The sequence below is a fragment of the Phocoena sinus genome, chromosome 4 (assembly GCF_008692025.1).
Source record: "Phocoena sinus isolate mPhoSin1 chromosome 4, mPhoSin1.pri, whole genome shotgun sequence".
Lineage (NCBI taxonomy): Eukaryota > Metazoa > Chordata > Mammalia > Artiodactyla > Phocoenidae > Phocoena > Phocoena sinus.
In genome coordinates, this window is record NC_045766.1 from 140,466,286 (window position 1) to 140,485,986 (window position 19,701).

General features: G+C 47.0%; 1 protein-coding gene across 1 annotated transcript in view; it reads left to right on the top strand.

The window, feature by feature from the left end:
* The window catches only part of PCP4 (Purkinje cell protein 4), a 54,019-nt gene extending 36,583 nt beyond the window's left edge, over positions 1-17,436 (top strand). Inside the window, exon 3 of the mRNA XM_032631122.1 lies at positions 17,029-17,436. Coding sequence (XP_032487013.1) covers positions 17,029-17,156 — 128 coding nt within the window. The 3' untranslated portion in view covers positions 17,157-17,436. The remainder of the gene's footprint in view (positions 1-17,028) is intronic.
* Positions 17,437-19,701: the final 2,265 nt, after the last annotated feature.

Below are 19,701 nucleotides of genomic sequence, written 5' to 3' on the forward strand. Positions count from 1 at the left end.
GGACAGATGACGAGATGGCCTTCCTCACAGTATTTATGAGAGCACTCCTTCCAGGAACTTACGATTATGCGAAATGGAAGCTCGCTCTATTTCTGTGCTTGGCAAGTGGCTTCTTCAGTCTTTCCAAAGCACATTCTTTTCTCTCTACCCTTTCCCCCGTCCCAGACCCTGAAGATAATTGAAAAATTGAACTGCGCTCTGGCATTCATTTAGAAAGCAAAATCTCCTCGGATGTCAGAGGGATGCTTTCGTGGCTTTGGTGCTGATGCGAGGGAAGTCACTCTCCCTTTAGACTCGTCCAATCACAGTCAGCTCACAGAGCCAAGCATCCTACGTGGCAGGGCCCATTTCCCACAGCACAGTGATCACCAATCGTGCTCATCACAGCGAGATGAGGCTTCTCGTCTCTGGCCTTCCTTAGGCTTCGCGGTTTCAGAGTTTCAAGGCAAACATGAACCTCTTGGCAGTTTGAATTGATATGCACTCACCAAAATTCAATTTCTCACCAGCCCATAAAGACCTTGTTTTTATAGTGAGCTTTAAAGATGAGCTGGGTCATCAGACACAGCCCATGGCGATGCCTGTTGTAGATGACAGTGCATTTTCTGGCTGCTCTAAATGTTCCTCCCAGGTAGTCGCGCTCAGTAATTGTTTCCTAGGAATTTCAAAAGGAATAGAGAAATGTTTAGCATCAAATTTTTGCTGGGTCTATCCATGGAAGAGCTGACACCACATCTGCCTCCTCTGCAGGGCTTTTCCCCTTTCAGTCGATTGCTTTTAAGGTTCTTTACTTTTTAGCCATTCCCCTGATCGCAGAGCTTCTGAACCTGCTTGGCAGCATGGTCTGGCCTGAAAACCCCTTCCGTGTCTCAGTTTTCTTGTGAAGCGGGCGGGGGAAGGGTGAATCCCCAAAGTTTCTGGTCCCTGCCATTCTATGGTTTGGCCATTTGCTGGTGGCTCACTCACAGTGAATCATTTCACTTTTTTGGTCCCCATGTCCTCTTTGTGGGACGATGTTCTCTTTGGACTCTTGTCTAATTTGGCTGCATTCTGATTCTGTCTCTTTTCTGTACGCATCGAGGGAATGTTGCCAGTGAGTCCAAAGAAGAAATGAGATGCTATTTCTTGGTGGAAGCAGTAGAGGGGAAAGAAGGTACAGTGGACAGAATCTGAATCAGATTGTCACTGGCTGTGGACATGTGATAACTAACGTTAACTATTTCAACAAAATGGGTTAAAATGGAAAAATACGGCCTTTTATCTGGACAAACTGCATTTCCGAACGTGGCTTATTTCCGTGGATGTTTCTGTGGTGTTCATTCAGGTTGATAATGAGGCTGCCCGGCTGGGGACTGGCCTCCAGGTGAGGACAGGCGTAGACAACAAGAGTCCATGCATGAAAGGGACACAAAGAGGTGGGTGGCCTCCTAGGGCGAAAATGGGCACACCTGTGCACATAAAGAGGCTGCTGTCAGTACTCCCTTAACCCCTGAAATTAAATTGTTACTGTGATTTTGCAGCCAGAAGGTATTGCAATTTTCTTTTGAAACTTTATAACCATTTCCCTTGTGGGCCAAGCAATGCCACCATTTGCCCTGCATCATTGGGATGGTATGTGAGGTTGTCAGCGGTATACCCTCCCCAGCCCCATGGCAATTGAATATTGAGTTGCAGCTACTTCTGGAAAATGTCTCACTTGCATTTTCTATCAATCCAGCCCATTGACATCTTAAATGACAACAAGGCGTGCAGGAACGGCACTATAATTTTGAAATCATGAGCTAGGTTAGTGTAGGGAAGGCTAGCGTAGGGAAGGCTAGCGTAGGGTCTTTGAAGACATTGTGAGCGAGCTGCAGATAAGATGTTCAGCCTTTCAGTCTTTTTCTGTTCACACACCTCAAAGGTGAACAAAACAAAACAAAAATTTTGCCAATTCCATATCTGGGCTGGAAGCAGCCTGCTAGGTTGCCCTGGCCATTCACAGCTGGCAGAATAGAAGTCCCTGCTGTGTAGATTTTCAGTTCAGCTTAAAACGACTTTAGTGAAAGGTCAGATGCTATGGCTCTGGGAGCACATTGTTCTCGAGCACACGGTTAGACTTTTTCTCTCCCTAGCATTAGACTGTTAGACTTTTTCTCCTCCTAGCATTAGACTGTTAGACTTTTTCTCCCCCTAGCATTCTATCTAAATTGGTTTCTCTCATCAGTTTCTTGTCATCAGCCTCTACTTAATGCTCCCTTGAGCTGCTGCCACCAAAAATGGATATTTTTTCACTGCTTCCATTTTTAATCTAGACAGGAATGCTTCTGCTACATCCGTTGATAATTAGAATACTTCAAGGGACAATATTTTCATGCTGGTCCTTTGAAAAATTATGTGTTATTAAAAATTTATTTCAAAATTAAATACTGTTTTGATTATGTTGCCTGACACTGGAAATTGTTTTCTTTTTGGAATTCTTGTAAGAAAAATATTCTGCTTTATTTTTGGTCTGTAAGAACTTCTGGATGGGGAGAGGGGCCAGATGGTCTCCGTACAAAGTTCAAGGCCTTGCTTTCCTGTCACAGGGTCACATAAAACCCTGGTTAAGCAGGGCTCGTGGGACCGAGCACAGCCCACATCTGGATTCTTCCCTGGTGTTCTTCACCTGAACCAGTAGAGAGGACTCTGGAGCTTTAGCACATTTCCACTTACTTGGGAAAGCACTTCTTATTCATTTCTTCTTGGGATTACTCGTCAGAATGTTATCATTAAACAATGCTTAAAACTAAAACCCAAACTCTACTGTGAGCTATTCCTCCCGAATCTGAGACGCTCTGTGTGATTGAACTACCTCGCCCAGAAATCACATCACTTTATTCTTCCTTGGGTGTTTGATCTTATTCTCTTTTTACATATATGTGAACCCATCTTCCTGGTAAGTAGAATAACGAAGCCCAAAGCTTAAAATGACTCACGTCTAAAAAGCTCTTTCCAACAAATCAGCAAGCACTTGGTCATGGGCTCTTAAGATAGTGTCACTTTAAAAAAGCAAACAGAAGTGATGTGTTTTTGCCTGAAACCTACAAAATAGGGTGCGGAAGGAAGACTGACACTGTGGGATCAAGAGACCAGAATGTGTTGAGTCTAAACCCACGGGCCGGCAGTTCCTGGAGCTGAATGTGCATCTCTGTTGACTTGTAAAGACGCATTTGTGAACAGAGGCTCGCAACTCGATGCAGAGCCCGTCCCTGTCTTAGGACATTTGTGAAGCACAAGGTGCATCACCAGATGGGGAAATCAATGCTGATGGCAGCCTCGGGTTTAAGATGTTGAGCTGTAATGGGGATTTATCGGTCTGGCTGCAGCTGGACCTGGTAGGTACCGAGCTCTGGCTATGCTTCACAGACCTGCTTTCAAAGCTTTGCTCCCGAAGTCAAATTCTATATACACAATGGACACATCTGCCCAGTGGTCTTGTGCGTCTAAGAAATCTTGTAATCCCTGAAAATCTGCCAAGGAAAACACCTGTCCGCCTGGATTAAAGGCACAAGTCTGAAGAGCTGGAGCGGTATGTGTCAGGGGAGAGAGCGCACCACCTTGCTCAGCTGCTGGCGGGGGCGGGGGGGGGGGCGATCCAGGAAGGATGCAGAAGCACCTGTGACGCTGCTGGAGAAAGGCCTCTCTAATCTGTCAGTGCCTGCTGCAGAGAGCAAAGGGGAGGAAAAGAGAACCCCGGGTCCAGAGTCTGAAAACAGCTTTGGTCCCTCTCTGGCGTCCATGTGATGATTTTCCAACCCACAATGCTGTTTGCTTTCCACATCATTCACAAAGCTTGGCTAATTTCACGAGAACCCTAAGGCTTGTCTGGCCTTTGTCCTCATCAGCTTTTCTCCTCCGGCTTAGAGTTCTGGAATGCATTCCATCTGCCTTAGCACCTACCTTCCCCCCACCCTTTTTTTTTTTTTTCACTTTTTATTTTATATTGGAGTATAGTTGATTAACAATTTTGTGTTAGCTTCAGGTGTACAGCAAAGTGATTCAGTTATACATACCCATGTATCTATTCCTTTTTAAATTCTTTTCTCATTTAGGTTATTACAGAATACTGAGCAGAGTTCCCTGTGCTCTAAAGTAGGTCCTTGTTGGTTATCTATTTTAAATATAGCAGTGTGTACGTCAATTCCAAACTCCTTTACCTATCCATTCTCCCCACCATTATCCCCTGATAACCATAAGTTCCTTCTCTAAGTCCGTGAGTCTGTTTCTGTTTTGTGAATAAGTTCATTTGTATCAATTTTTCCTTTTTAGATTCTGCATATAAGCGATATCATACTATGTTTCTTTTTCTCTGTCTGACTTAACTTCAGTCAGTATGACAACTTCTAGGTCCATCCATGTTGCTGCAGATGGCATTATTTCATTCTTTTTTATGGCTGAGTAATATTCCATTGTATATATGCACCACATCTTCTTTATCCATTCTTCTGTCGATGGACATTAAGGTTGCTTCCATGTCTCGACTACTGTTTACAGCACTGCAATGAACACTGGGGTGCATGTATCCTTTCGGACCATGTTTTTCTCTGGGTATGTGCCCAGGAGTGGGGTTGCAGGGTCATATGGTAGTTCTATTTTTAGTTTCTTAAGGAACCTCCATACTGTTTTCCATAGTGGCTGTACCAATTTACATTCCCACCAACAGTGCAAAAGGGTTCCCTTCTCTTCATACCCTCTCCAGCATTTATCGTTTGTGGATTTTTTGATAATAGCCATTCTGACTTGTGTGAGGTGATACCTACCTTCCCCCTTTAAATCAAATTCTCTAGAATGATGCAGTGAGGGGAGTTAGAAATTCGATGGGGTCAAGTGAGGTTTTTTAGTATTAATTAGGTGCATTAATGCTGCTTTGAAGCTACTTGAACATGTCCCGTGATTATGATTGCATTTGACTTTTCTTTCTATTTCAAACTTGGGAACTTTAGAAAATTCTCTATATTGGTGAAATTTTCAGAGTTTAATCCTTTAAAGGCTGGTATTTTGAAGTTTAGACGCTGGGGCAAAAGTGAGTCTGAGAAGGTTCCACCCTTCTGAAGTGGTAAAACCAGGTAACATAACTGAAAGGAAAACCCTCCAATTATTTCAAAGCTCTGAAAGGAAGAGAAAAAAATGGACCTGAGGCAGAATGGAAGGAGTGGGCCAAAACCTGGTTGGGGAAAATGCCTTCCTAGGAGCTCCACCTAGCTCATGTTCATTTCTTAAATTTTCAAGCACTTGAAAAGCTACATACTTTCAAAAGCTAGAAGGGGAAGGGTATGGCGAGAGAAGCTGATGCCCCATGAGGAGAAAAGGAGAGATGAAGCAGGGAAACCTGCGAGTGATGGTTGGCAAAGGTTACTGGATATGCAGGCAATATTTCTGTAAACATCCTCTGAGGTTTTTAAAGTATTAAGTGCTATAAAGAAATGGCCAGCCATATCAGAAATTGGACAGATGTATATATCAGAAGAACAAGCATGTAGTTAAGTGAAGACAATGAAGCCATACTATGCACAGGGATGTGTATTTGAATTTGTTATCAGCTTGAAACAAAATGCTTTTAAATAAACTATACCCTTATAAGGACATATGTGTAAGTAGATGAGGTTTATCTATAAGAAGATGAAACTCTAAGACAACAATGGCTTAAACAAAAACGGTTATTCCTCTCTCATACAAAAGGAATCTAGAGGTAGGTAGTTGAGGGCAGTCAGGATAATTTCAAGGAACATCAAGCATCTGTACTACTGTTTTGCTATCCTTAGCATAAGGCTTATGGTCCAAAATAGTTGCCTGAGCACTAGCCATTTCATCTGCATTCCAGCTAGTAGGAAGCAGATAGGAATAAGTAAAAAGGGCAAAGGGTTAGCTTTCCTTTAATGAGATTTCTTTCTTTCTACCACATTGCACTGATCAGAACCTAGGTCACCCAACAGTAAGGAGGATAAAAAGCTTATTCTGGGTAACCATGTGCCCAGCACCAAATCAGGGGTTTTATAACTAAGAAAAAGGGGGTCAATAGAGGCAAGAAATCAACTCGGCCACAACACATTTCTACTAGTGGAGTTTCTTGAGCACTTACATACCTGGCTGGCTTGCATGGAGGGCAGGTCTAAGGTGTTAGATGACTCATAAGTTCTCCACATTCCCCTTACCCCTAATCAACTTGAAGTCTTCAGAGTGTGAAGGAGGGAAAACTGTGGCTTTTCTGAGAGGTCTGCTATTAAGTGAGTTAGCTGCTGATTCCTGGGAAGGAATTTTCACCACGTACTCCGAAGAGGAAAGAAACATCTGACGTGTGATCCTCGTGTCCGACAGGTTCTTATTTACCTACTTTCATTCAAGTTATTCTCCAGCACATACTAAAGAATTTTCTATGTAAATAAAATGAAAGCCTGCTATCTGATGTCATCCCTTTCCTTACACAACTTCCCTCTCCTCCCACAGCCCCACATAAGCTAGGTGTGCCTCTAGGAAGGAGATGGTGGCACAGACAGCAGAATCCACTCTTGCTAGATTCAGCTGAAAGGGGTTTATTACAGGTTCTCGGTACCTTGCAGAACTTCTGGGAGGCAGAGAACCCAGCCCTGGCTGTGCACAGCCAGGAACAATGCATACGGAAACACTCAACCACACGGCAAGTTCTTCCAGCAGAAGCCCTGCTACTGCTGCTGCTGCCCCGCCCTTGGCACTGGGCACAGGATGCTTGATGTCTGCCGACTGCCCTGGCGAAACTCTGTGGATGCCTCTGCCTCTGTGTCTGCCGGACGGGGCCTCTTCCTATGTTTGGTTGCCTCCGCTGGGTTCACTTCTGCTTTCTCAGATCCTGCCATGCTGCACCTATTGGGCTGGCCCTTCGCCTGGGTGGCAGAATTCTGCTCCCAGGACACCTGTGGTGGAGGGAGAAGGTGGAAAGAGAGGGTACTGGGCAACCCAGCCTGTAGGCCCCCATCTATTACCACCAGGGGATAACCCTGAATTTGTCATTGCTCTTTACACATTACAAAGCAGCCAGTGCACACTCTCTTGTAAATGTCTTGAGACAGAAACAAGCCTTGATTCATTATCACGCCCATTTCAAACACAGGGGAGGATGTGAACCTCAGAAAGGCAAATCTGACCACACTCAGTCAGTTGGAGCTTGAATTTGAGGCTTCTCTAGCGAAGCTGTTTCTTATCATACCTCATCGGCCTTTATTTTTTTCCTAGAAAATGGAGGCATTTTGGCTAGTGTCATGAGTTGAATTATATGTCCTAAAATTCGTCTGTTGAAACCCTAACCCCTAGTGTTTCAGAATGTGACATTTAGAAATATGGCCTTCAGAGGGGTAATGAAGGTAAAATGAGATCATTAGGGTGGGCCTTAATCCAAGATGCCTGGTGTCATAAGAAGAAATCAGGACACAGGTACACATAGAGGGAAGAGCGTGTGAAGACACAGTGAGAAGACGGCCGTCTACATGCCAGGGAGAGAGCCCTCAGAGGAGCCAAGCCTGCCCACACCTTGACCTTGAACTTCCAACCTCCAGGACTGGAGCCAATAAATGTCTGCTGTGTAAGCTGCACCGTCTGTGGTGGTTTGTTAAGGCAGCCCTAGCAGACTAACACAACTAGGAAACCGATTTTGCCTTTCCAATAGGAAAACTTTTTCCAACGATATTTATATCTTTTTTTGGTTCTCTTCCTAGACTTAATGAGTTTGGGGAAATTTTTGATCTCACCAGTGCTTATTCTTTTCCATTGATCCCCACAGATGTGCACTTATCTGATTACCTAAATGCCACAGCTGGTTAGTCATCTGAGCAAGGTGCATCCAGGTAGGGGTCAGAGAAATGGGATTATGAGAGAGAGAGGCTTTATATTACCAAAGCCTGATGTGAACAGTGGAGGCTGTGGGTTTCAGAATGCCTCTATTTTAGGACAAAAGAGAATTTCTCTCTCTTGGAAAAAGCTGTAAGTACCAAAAGGGCGCTAACTTGGTAAATGCAAAGTTAGGAGAAATGGGAAATGTGTTTTCATTTGATGCGAGAGAGAACACTGCAGTTGTGGAAAGCCACCCCCTTGCCTGCCGCCGCTAATGCCTGACCCTGCTCATTAGTCTCTGCCGCTTAGCACAGAACTGGAAAATTGCAATTCTCCACACTAGCAGCCTCCGTTCAATAAATCCTGAGCCAGCGGGCAGGAGCGAGAAATCGCCCAGAGCTCGGAGCTCGGAGCTGGCTTGCTGGGATTCCACGCTCCCGCCCAGCAAGGGAGGCACTGTTTTAACTCAGGAACAACTGGCTGAGGATGCTGTGGCCTCTTCCTGTTCACTTCCAGCTTTTTAAAGAATGTGTTGTCTTTGTTTTTATTGGCGTTTCATGAAATGGCTGCTCTGTGTCAACATCGTGATGAACTAGGTATACCAATTTATTTTTATTATTATTTTTTTCCCAGGAGGAATTGACCTTTTCCCTAACACTAGCTACCTTGTTCTCTGGATGTATTTTGATCCAATTTGAGGCTTAAAGGATAAACATTCCAATTCTTGCTTTTCTTATTTGTCCCTTTACTTTTCCTGCCTGGAGGGCTGGGTTTGGATCCTTATGAAGGAAGCTATGCTGGCTGTCCTTGGGACACTCGGTGGTAGCCCTGGTCCGGAGAGGGTCAGTGGCCAGCTCTCAGAGTCCCCAGGAGCCCGAACACAATGTGTCAGTTAGCTTATATGTATCAAGGGCAACCCAACTGACAGATGTTAATTCTTTCCAAGTTAACATTATACTTTGAAAGAAGATAGGACATTCTAAGAAATTTGGCATTAAAATACCCCATTTGCAGGGCGTACTAAGTTAAATGACGGTTATTTCTTGATGGCATGCTAAAATTTAGGTCCTTTTATAGTACGCTCTATGCTTTGCCTCCTAATCAAGGCAAACTCCTACTCAGGACAATTATATCCCAATTTACTGCTTATGTGCAAATTTCTGATCTACAGGATTAGGCCTTAGGAAGTAATATGTTTCTAGAAAATAAATCCTAGAATATGGAGGGTTATAAATGTGTAAACGAAAACCTTTACCTGTGTGTGTGTGTGTGTGTGTGTGCACGCGTGCGCGCACAACCCCTGTGTTCACGAATTACTGCCAGTATCTTTAGGCAATGACTTTGCCTCATTGTAAACAAATGTGAGAGTTCCTTTGATCAAGCGTGGTGGTTAATATGATATATTTTGGAATGATGCTGAATTTCCAACTTTTAAAATCATATCCTGAGCTGTTGCAGGATCCAGGAGTAGCTCTGTTACAACCTGGATGACTACATGTCTGTTAATTTCTACAGAATTTATGCTAATTATTTGAAGTCTGCCACTTTGATGGTAACTGCATGGATGAAGAATACTTTTTCAACAAGTGAAGAATAATTTTTCAAAAAGTGTTTTCTCATTGGTGAAAGCCCCCCCCCCCCCAGTCTGGGCAGGTGGGTGTGAGGTTCACTTTGGGTTCGGGCCTCCTCCCTCCACTCTGTCCCCTTCCCAGAGACATTACCTGGCCACCTTAAAGCATGCACACTCGCTCTCCCACTCAGCACCCTGCTTTATTTTTGAAATTTCTGAAATTCTAATACTTATCCGTGAATTTACCTTTTTATTTTCTCTTTTCCCAGGAGAGCAGGGTTTTGTGCTTGCGCTCTGTTTTCTCACAGCCCCTAGAACAGTGATGGGCCTGTACGAGGCCTTCCAGGTCATTTGCCGAACGACAGAATTTGGTATAAATTCTCCCGGACCACCTAGTAAACAGGCAGATTTTAGCTGGTAGACGGTACCATGTGTTTAGACTTGGACTATTTAAGATTTCTTTTTCCCCCTAAGCAACATTAACAGGTCCATACAGAAGGCTGTCATCTTGGCCTCTGTCTAAGGCCCTGAAAGTAACAACATCCTGGGGAATAAAAACAAGACCTGGATTCTGAATCAGCCCATGGCCAGCACTCACTGGGTGCTCTTGGGTGAGGCACCTTATGGTCTCTGAGCCTTTGTAAAATGGGGACGGTGGATATCCCCTGCAGCTCTCATAAACGTTTGCAAAAGCCAGACAAGGCACAGAATGCAAAGTTACTTTGAAACCTAGAGAGCCCCAAAGTTAGATTAGGTCTGAATTGTGTCTTTCCCCAAATTCCTATGCTGAAACCCTGACCCCTGCCGCCCCCCAACTGCCATTGTCTTTCAGAATGTGACTGTGTTTGGATATAGTGCCTTTGAAGGGGTGATTCAGTTAAAATGAGGTCATCAGGGTGGGTCCTAATCCAATCTGACTGGTGTCCTTATAAGAAGAAGAAGAGACCCCAGACCATGTGAGAACACGACAAGAAGGCAGCCGTCTACAAGCCAAGGAAGGAGGTCTCAGGAGAAACCACAGCACCTGACACCTTGGTCTCGGGCTTCCAGGCTCCAGAACTGTTGTTTCAGGCACCCAGTCTGTGGCATTTCATAATGGCAGCCCTACTGGTTAATACAGCTGCTCAGTAAGAAATTTTGATGGGCTGTAGGAATGATCCGTGTTTATCAGTTCACACTCTGTGTTTATCATGCAAAGAGGATTGTAGTCTATCAAACCGTTCTCCCATTGGATGGATTTTCATGACAACATCATAGACTTGTCATATCCATTTGGGATTGTCTTTACCCGGTAGCAGTTCCTTCCTTTTACATTTATGATTCTCGATTTTCCATTTGCCATCAAATGATCTGTAAAAGAAAATCCACTTACGTCTAGGAAGGAAGATCCATTTAATGCTCAGGGAAGACTGGTTCTTAACATAACGACATCTTTAAGAGGGGCTACCTCAACGTTTCTCTTATCACATAATAAAATGAAAACCAGCAGGGCCATTCCCTGTCTCAGTTTCTGCAAGGAAAAGGCAATATTTCAGGAAGATGGTGTAAGGAATACCTAGAGTCGTGCAAAGTATAAATCTGAATAAGACTGGATGTTTTCCTGGTGGGGAGGTCATGGCAGTGCTGAATCCTGAGACATCCCAAGCCCCAGGGAGCACCATTTCTTCATCAGGCTGGGGCCATCGGCAGTGCTCTCTGTTGTGCCTGGGTTGTTTGATGAAGTGTCTTCCCAGGGAGGAAAGTCTAATTGCTTGGGACGCTTTTGCAGCTGTGCCTTTTGTTCTCAGAGAGAAGATAGGTGGGGACACGGAGAGATGGATAATGGGTAGGTAGACGGATACTGTGGTGGAAACAGTCAGCTGTCCCGCCTGATAGGTTTTTTTGTTTGTTTGTTTGTTTTTTTGCGGTCCGCGGGCCTCTCACTGTTGTGGCCTCTCCCGTTGCAGAGCACAGGCTCCGGACGCTCAGGCTCAGCGGCCATGGCTCACGGGCCCAACCGCTCCGCGGCATGTGGGATCTTCCCGGACCAGGGCACGAACCCACGTCCCCTGCATCGGCAGGTGGACTCTCAACCACTGCGCCACCAGGGAAGCCCCCGCCTGATAGGTTTTAATCCTCACCTCCTCAGTCTGCCTCATGTCTCTGAGACCAGATGCTCCAGGCAATGGGCCTGAAGGTCTGTGGGGGGCCCTGGTCCACGGAACATGGCAGTTGGGGTCCTACTCACACCTCCTGAGCTCTACGGTCAGGAAGTGGGTTTTCCTCTCATTCTCCAGGGGAGTTGGCAATTGCTATCTTTTTGTATCACACCAGTGGATTGGAATAAATAATCTGTTGGCCATTCTCCTGGTAAGCTTTAGAACTCCTTCGTGGAGGGACATACAGAAATGATCAAATTCCAGGACCCCAGACAGGTACAGGTGATAAGGACTGCTCAGTCCCCGGGAGTTTACAAGGCGCTCAGGCTCAAAAGCCACTGCCAGGAACCGTGCGGGATGTGTTTTGTCCACGTCAGGCATCGGGACCTTGAATAAAAACGTCAGGTGCAGCCCACCCAGTGCAGATGTGAGCGGCAGCAGAGGACAAGCGGGGTGGCTGCAGGGAGATCTGGAAATGAAGACGGCTCAGGTCCCCTGGACAGCTCACCGAGGTCTACTGTCCCTTCTGATGGAGAAGCTGTGCAGAGCCCGGTGCCCTCAGGGCCTCCCAGCGGCAGGGACTGGCACTACCTTTGGGTCTTCTGCACTCTCGCAGGTGTCTATTCACAGGACCTGGGAGTCCTCTTTAGGTGGAGGAGTCTCTGTGCTTTGTGCTGCTGAGCAGGGACCGTCCCAACAAACACAAGCCCAGCAAATGCCACAGGCCACCTGAGGGGCCTGATTCCTTGACGCCCCTGCCGGGCTGTGTTTGGCGGTTGCATGGCCAGCCCTGCTGGACAGCATCCCTTCCCCTTTGCGTTGGGGCCCAAGCATCCATAAGTCTCACCACTGATCGGATGCAGGGCCCTGGCCGGGCTGGAGAACCACGTGACTGTCCACGTCCGTCTCTGACGTAGCAAGGCCTGCCCGTCACAACTGGGCCTGCATGCAATTTACACCATGGCCTGGATTTGCACATGACACTGGTGACTAGTTGCAGCAGGCTTTTAAAAAGTTTGTTTAAAAATTCTTTTGGCCCTACTGTGCGGCTTGTGAGATCTCAGCTCCCAGAGCAGGGACTGTCCCTGGGCCATGGCAGTGGAAGCCCAGAATCCTAACCACTAGGCCACCAGGGAACTCCCGGAGCAGGCTTTTAAAACAATATTTTTACTTCTCCATTTTTGAGATGAGCAAACTGAGACTCAGAGAAGCTAGGAACCTTCCTGAGAGCCACAGAGCAGGCAGAGACACCCCCAATCCACCTCGCCTTGACCCACAGCCCTGCTTCTGCCAGTGGCCTCATCCGGGCCGGGAGGGTCTGAGGGTTGGGAAGGAGTCAGCTCCATCCACCAGGGGGCTGGAGGGCTCTGCCTGATGTGAGGCTTGCCTTTTGTTTATTCTCTGACATGGTTCTGGTGGCAGGCACTGCTCTGGGCATGGAGGGGCTTAGCCCACCCGGAGCTCCCTGGCATGAGAATCTACCAACAGTGGGAGTATAGGAAGATGCCCACCTCTGCACGCCTGGGCACCCCTTCTCCCACCAGGGCCCTGACCATCCCCTAAAACCCTTTAGACAACGCTTCCTGACGTCATTCCAAGTGGCCACATTTTCCATCCGAGAGAGGAATCTCACCTCTTCCTCACCATGTCACCTGAGGTCAATGCCCCACGGAGGCTTTGCCGTGACACCTCCCAGTCTCCTCCTCGAGAGGCCACGTGGTGGAAGAGGGGCTGAGGACCCCCTGCCACGTGGAAATGAAACGGTTCCCACCCAGGGTGAGTGACTTGTTGTAGTCCTCCAGGAAAGGCCTGCACTGGACAGCCGCCTACCTTATTGATTAACGGACTCACTTGCAATCATTGGTTACTCATGGAACACCTACTATGTGCCGAGCCCTGGCTGAGCCACTGGAACAAGGCAGGTGATGTCCCTGCCCTTACGGAGCTCATGCTGTAGTGGGACAATGGACCACAAACTAGAGAGGAGAGCAGGAAGTAGAATAAGATAGTGATCGCCCCAAGAAGAGCCACAATGCGGTGGGGGGAGGGGATGGGGTGCACACCCTCCTGGGGCCCTTCCTGTCCCCAGCGGGCATGGCTGAGGAGGTCCTACCTTTGGGTCTCAGCTGCTGCTGATGGTAGGCATCTCTCCCCTGCCCTGGAGTGACGGGGAAGGGAGGCTTTCGTATGGCCACCCTGCACCCTCCGTGGTCACCATCACCCAAGTCATGGGAGAAGAGCCTTGGCAGGCAGCTTGATGACTGAGATTTCTGCAGGGCCAGGGGCTCTGGGCACTGGCAGTGGTCCCTCAGATGCTCTCCTCCATCATCCCTTCCCTCCTGCAGAGTCTGGGGTGCTCAGAGCTCTGCTTTTCTAGCTCCCAGGACCACATGGACCCATCTCCAGGCCCTCACATCATTTGCATTGAACACTGTGCCACCGATTCTAATTAGCTGTCCCCTCTCCACCACAGTCTGGGTCCCCCTCCTGCTTTGCACGTCCCTGGATGGCTCAGCAGGAGTAACCATGGCAGACCTTCCCCAAGAAATGCTTGACGCTACAAAGTAGAGAGAGTAACGATTCCTGAAATATTAGTGGTTTCTTTTTTAAACACTGGAATACTTTTCAAACGAGGGAGAAATCGATAAATCACTTTTGGCTGAAGATATTAGTTGAAGATATAATTGTGCAATGCATTTTTATGACCTGCCCTTACTGTCTCATTATACATTCCCTAAATATACATAATTTTCCACATCTTCATTCATCATGTGTCAAAAAATAATATTGCTGTTTTCTTCCATTATTGTAAAAGGGAAAAGATAAACCAGGGTATTCAAAAGCTTCAGGCTGCAGCAACATTTTAAATCTGAAAAAGAAAGCTCCCATCTTCTGTTGAGTCAGAGCTCATTTTCCCCCTTTGCAATCACGGTACAGTAGATGCAAGGGTTCCTCCGGGAGGACAGGGGCTTGGGTCTCCAAACCATCTTATGACAATCTTGGTACAGAAGCTGCTGCTTCTCCTCCCTGCTGTGGGCAGGTGAGCTGGAGCCATCACATTTCAGGTTTGCTAGATATTTGCACTTTAGTCCCGGGCTCATGTGATAACATTAGTGAAACATTTTTAAAGGATGAACTTGAGGTTCAGGAAACTCCTATCCCTCCTAATGGCCCTGTCCCTTAGAGAGTCTCTGAAGAAAGGGCCCTGCAGTGTGGAGTAAAATGTGATGGCTACCCGATGCAGTAAGAGACAATCCCACTATTCTCCGTATCATCTGGGTTCTCATGGGTTAAAAAAGATTGCCCCAAATAGTCCCTGGACATTGGTGCACTCAAAATCTCTGCATTTAGGGTGCTCGGCAGTCAATCTGGGATAGAGGAAAACAATTCTGCTGATTTAGGTCATGGACCGATCAGTCCGGCAAGGCTTACAAAGCCAGCATCCTCTCCTCCCAGATGGAGGTGGGATTGGAGGGCTCCGGGCAGAACCTGCTTAATCTCTGGGAAAATTGAGAGGAGCCTGCTCAAGGACCTACAAAGGAAATGTCACACAACCAGATGCATCTCTCTCTCTCTCTCTCCCTCTCTCATCTATCTACTTATTCTATCATTCTATCTATCTATCTATCTATCTATCTATCTATCTATCTATCTATCTATATCTATCTATCTATCTACCTGTCTATCATCTATCTATCTTTTCTAACTACCTAGCTATCTAGCTAGCTATTTATGAGAGGGAGAGAGAGAGAGAGAGAGAGAGATTGTGTGAGAGAGAAGAGGACAGAGTAAACAGGAGAGAAGGAACCTGTCTCGCATATATTCCCAGTGTCCTCTACCCTCTATGCTGGGGGCACTGCCTGAATACTTTCATCCAAGGGCACTAAGACAGGCATTGAGGAGATGGACCACATTTAGGTTAAGTGATGAACTCAGGCTGCCTGGTGACAAAGTCAAGGAATAGAGCCTCGTCCCTGCTCCCTGGCTGGGCTTCCTCTCCTGCCTCAAATGCCCCCAATTTTCCCATCCCCAAGCTAGACGTGCTCTTCACACTGTCCGGCCCCTTTGCTCCAGGTGTGAGCCCAGGGTGGCAGGGTTGCTCTCTGTCCAGGTGCCGAGATGGGTTCTGCCCCCAGTTCTTCCTGGAATTAACCTCAGGACCTTTTTTGTTACTTCATCTGAAGCCAAGTAGCTGGATCTCAACTCTGCCTGCATCTTGGAATCACCTGAGAGGCTTTTTTTAAAAGTAGGGCTGTCTGGCCCTACCTGCAGGGATGCTGATTTATCTAACTTGGTCTTGTTCTCAGGAGCTCTTCTGCTGTGGCCATACAAAGAGGCAGCCCTGAGTCTGGGGTGGGTCCTTGTGTCTGTATTAAAAAATAATGCCTTTGGGACTCTCCTGGCGGTCCAGTGGTTAAGACTCTGCGCTTCCACTGCAGGGGTCATGGGTTTAATCCCTGGTCCAAAAAAAAAAAAAGCAAAATAAATAATGCCTTTAATGATTCTAATGATTAACTTTCACTAGACCGAAGGAGTGATTAGAGGGTTTTATTTATCTGTTTGTTTTCAGCATTTAGCTGGAAAGGTCACAGCACACAGGGACAATCAGCACAGGTGATCACTTTGCTTTGGCTTGTAACCTATTTTCAATGATCGTAACCATGAATGAGTTCAATCCTCTGCTTTAGCGAAAAATGCAAAGCCTACCTTGTTGGAACAAAATGTAAGACTTGTGAAAGTCCAGCTTGACTGTGAAGGTCGAATGGTGTCATCCATCTGTGACGATGATAAAAACAGAAGCCCTAATTCAATAAGTAAATCTCATTGGTAATAGAAGGGTGTGTGCACAGAAACTTAGCGACATTTTTAGCTCCAGCGGTTGTATCACTGGGTCCATATCTGTAGCACTATTTAAATTGTATCTACATGAGAAACCAGAGGAAAGTAACATCATTGCTAAAATTTAAAAAGAAATTTTGATTGAAGTATAGTTAATTTACAGTGTTGTGTGAGTTTCAAGTGTACAGCAAAGAGATTCAGTTAAACATATATATATATATATATATATATATATTCGTTTTCAGATTCTTTGTCATTACAGGTTATTACAAGATATTGAGTAGAGTTCCCTGTGCTATACAGCAGGTCCTTGTTGTTTATCTATTTTATACATAGTAGTGTGTATCTGTCAACCCTAGTGTTAAATGGGGCCATAAGAACAGAAAATCATGCACAGAAAATATCTACGATGTTGCGACTGTGTCTTTGAGTTTCATCGTCCCTCCCTCACAGGGGTAGAGGCCAAGCAGCCAGAAGATGCTTCTTCTGAGCTCGGAGGAGGTTCAGGACGCACTCCACGGGCTTGTATTTTGCAAACTAGGTCTTGTACTGGGGGTGGTGACACGTGGTGTCCCGGAGGCTTTGTTGATCCAGAGCTGCTGTCCGTCTTCCTGCTTGCAGCTCAGTGATTGCCTTATGTTTGTGTTTTTCTTGCTCCAGATGGGCAGAAGAAGGTTCAAGAGGAGTTCGACATCGACATGGATGCGCCAGAGACAGAACGCGCAGCAGTGGCCATTCAGTCTCAGTTCAGAAAATTCCAGAAGAAAAAGGCTGGGTCCCAGTCCTAGCGGGAGAGCCCCTTCCTAGTCTGCCAGAAGTCACCACCTTCAACCACCCTGTCAAGAAATTAAAAGAACAACACCTTCGAGGGGAATCATCTGCCCATGATACCCACGTGCACCGCAGTCCCGCAATGCATGTACAGAGACCCGTGATATTTATACCCTTGTAGGAAGGCATAGACTATGCAATTGTGAGCGGCTTAATATCTGTTTATCTCCAGTATCATTCTTCTTGCAACTGATTATTTTCCTTGATGTTGTAATAAAATGGAGTTGAGATGCATGATTCAGGTGTCTGCCTCCACTTCTCCCTTTCTATTAACTTGGGAAGTTACCGTTGCTAGAAGTAAGGCTAGATGTCTATTTTCTTCTCCCTCTAAGAGTTAGAGCCGAAACACGGGGGGTGCCTTCTGTGAGGAGCTTTCCTGCTGAGAATGGAAGATGCGTTCTCAGCTGTGCCTGTCTCATTTGGAGAGTTCTAACCTCTGACTGGCGATGGCGGTGAATTTTCTTCTTATGATTGGATTAGAGCCCTGGATCCTGGGGTGCTAGAGAGTCAGACTGTTCCCTGGGGAATTAAGACTCCTCCAGGAGAACAAGAAGGGGGAGGGCGATGCATCTGTTTAGGGGCAGTCACCCAGGTTTACACAGCAGATGCATTTTGCATTTCGGAGCTCCGCAGGGGATGCCCCCACTATTGAGGGCCGGTCTGCCGCTCACCAGCAGCTCTCCGTACCTGGGTTGCTCCAGGGCCAGGTGGCTCTCTGGTCTGCCCTCCCATCCCCCTCCACAGCTCCTGACACCCCTCAGGGAGTGAGTTGCCACCTGTTAGGATTATTTAGCACATCCTGCAATTTGGAGAAGCTGCAAGTTCTCTCCCATCCCATCTCTTCCTCTGCAAACCTCGTAGGTAAATCGCTTCCCACACCCTAAAGGGTAGGCAGGGAGGAGAGGGCTGTCACATGCAGAGAACACTCCCTCGAGTCAAGAGCCAGGGGCCGGGGTGAGTGCCTGCCTTGGGACCCCAGGTGGCAGGAGGCCCCCGCCCCCGAGACTGGTTGTTGGTTTGAGCTTTGCCACATGAGAACCTGATGTGGAAGCTGCATTTCGTCCTCATTCCTCTTCCTGGACAGTTCTCTGGGGCTGCTAGGGACAGGGTGAACTCGGGCTCCTCTGATGGGTTTCCAATTAGACAAGCACTAGTTAGGATCATTGCAGCACTGGCAAGCAGCCAGGGCTCCTTGGGACTCCTGATGGCCTGTGGTCCCCACTGAAAAGAGGACAGTGAGTTGAGGGAACTCTCCATAGAAAGCTTCATTAGACAGCAGGAGTATGAATGTGATGTAGTCTTCTTTGGAGTACCCTGGAGCACCAATGTAAAGAAAGTTGGGAACAAAACAAGTGCTTAAGGAATTCCAATGAATTCCCTCTACATCCCATCTCACAGCAACCCCATTGCTCCCTCATTCTCTCCAATATTTCACATAAAGGAAGTGGGATATCCCCTTGCTGGATGTGTCTGGACCTGATGGCCAGCACAGTTCAACAAATCTGGAAGCAAATCTGGTTGTATAGTGAGGATGCTCCCCCAAGAGGGGACTTTTCGTGCAAAGCAGGGAGTCCTAGGGAGGGGTTCTTCCCCAATATTCTAAGGGACAGGAAACTCTCCCTCCCTCCCTGACAAATCTCCATGGGAGCAAAAGGAGGGGAGTGGGGTGAGGGCTGTGATGTTTGGAGAGACCCCTCAATGATTCTGATACACCTTCATTCCAATCACAGGACAAGGGTGTATCTTACTTCTTGTGAACCACAGGGATGAATTTAATTTTTTACTTCCCAGGTGGATTCATGAGAGTCTAAAACTCCAGCCAACAGCAATGGGGGGGGGGGGGACTCCAAATGTGCCTCCCTCTGCATGGAATTGGGTGTGTTTGGTCTATGTGTTCGTGGAGCCAGAGGAAAGAGCAGTGGCTCATGGCTCCCGCCTTTGGAGGGCCTTTCTGCTCCCGTGGGCTGCAGTGCTCATTGCAGAGAAGAGGATGGAACTTTCCTCTCCAGGGTGCACCCGAGCTGGGCTGCACATGGTGTCAGTTGCGTTTCATGCATGTTTATTGAACTCCTACTACATGTATGTACTTGGTGCTGTCACGGTGCTGGCAGGCTGGTGGGGAAGAGGCACCGATAAATAGACAGTAAAATGGGGAGATTCATACTGCAGTGCAACAGAGAGAAGACAGCTCATCCAGGCTTGGAGAATCATTCAAGTCTTCCTGAGGAATTGCCACCCTCAGCAGCCATCTGAAAGACGGTGGGAGTTGTAGTTAAATAGCCTGGGTTGTTGGCTGGTGGAGGAGAGTCAAGACAAAGCCCAGGAGAAAGAGGTGCTGAACTTTGCAGACCTAGAGATACGATGTATTAGCACACTCCAGCTTGGGGGGGGGGGCGGTGTACTGCTACCCAAACTTGGTCAGGCCAGGAGACAGGACCCCAGCACTTGGGACTTGGAACTGGATTCATCTCTGCCCTACAAGTCGGCCAAGTGACCGCAGAG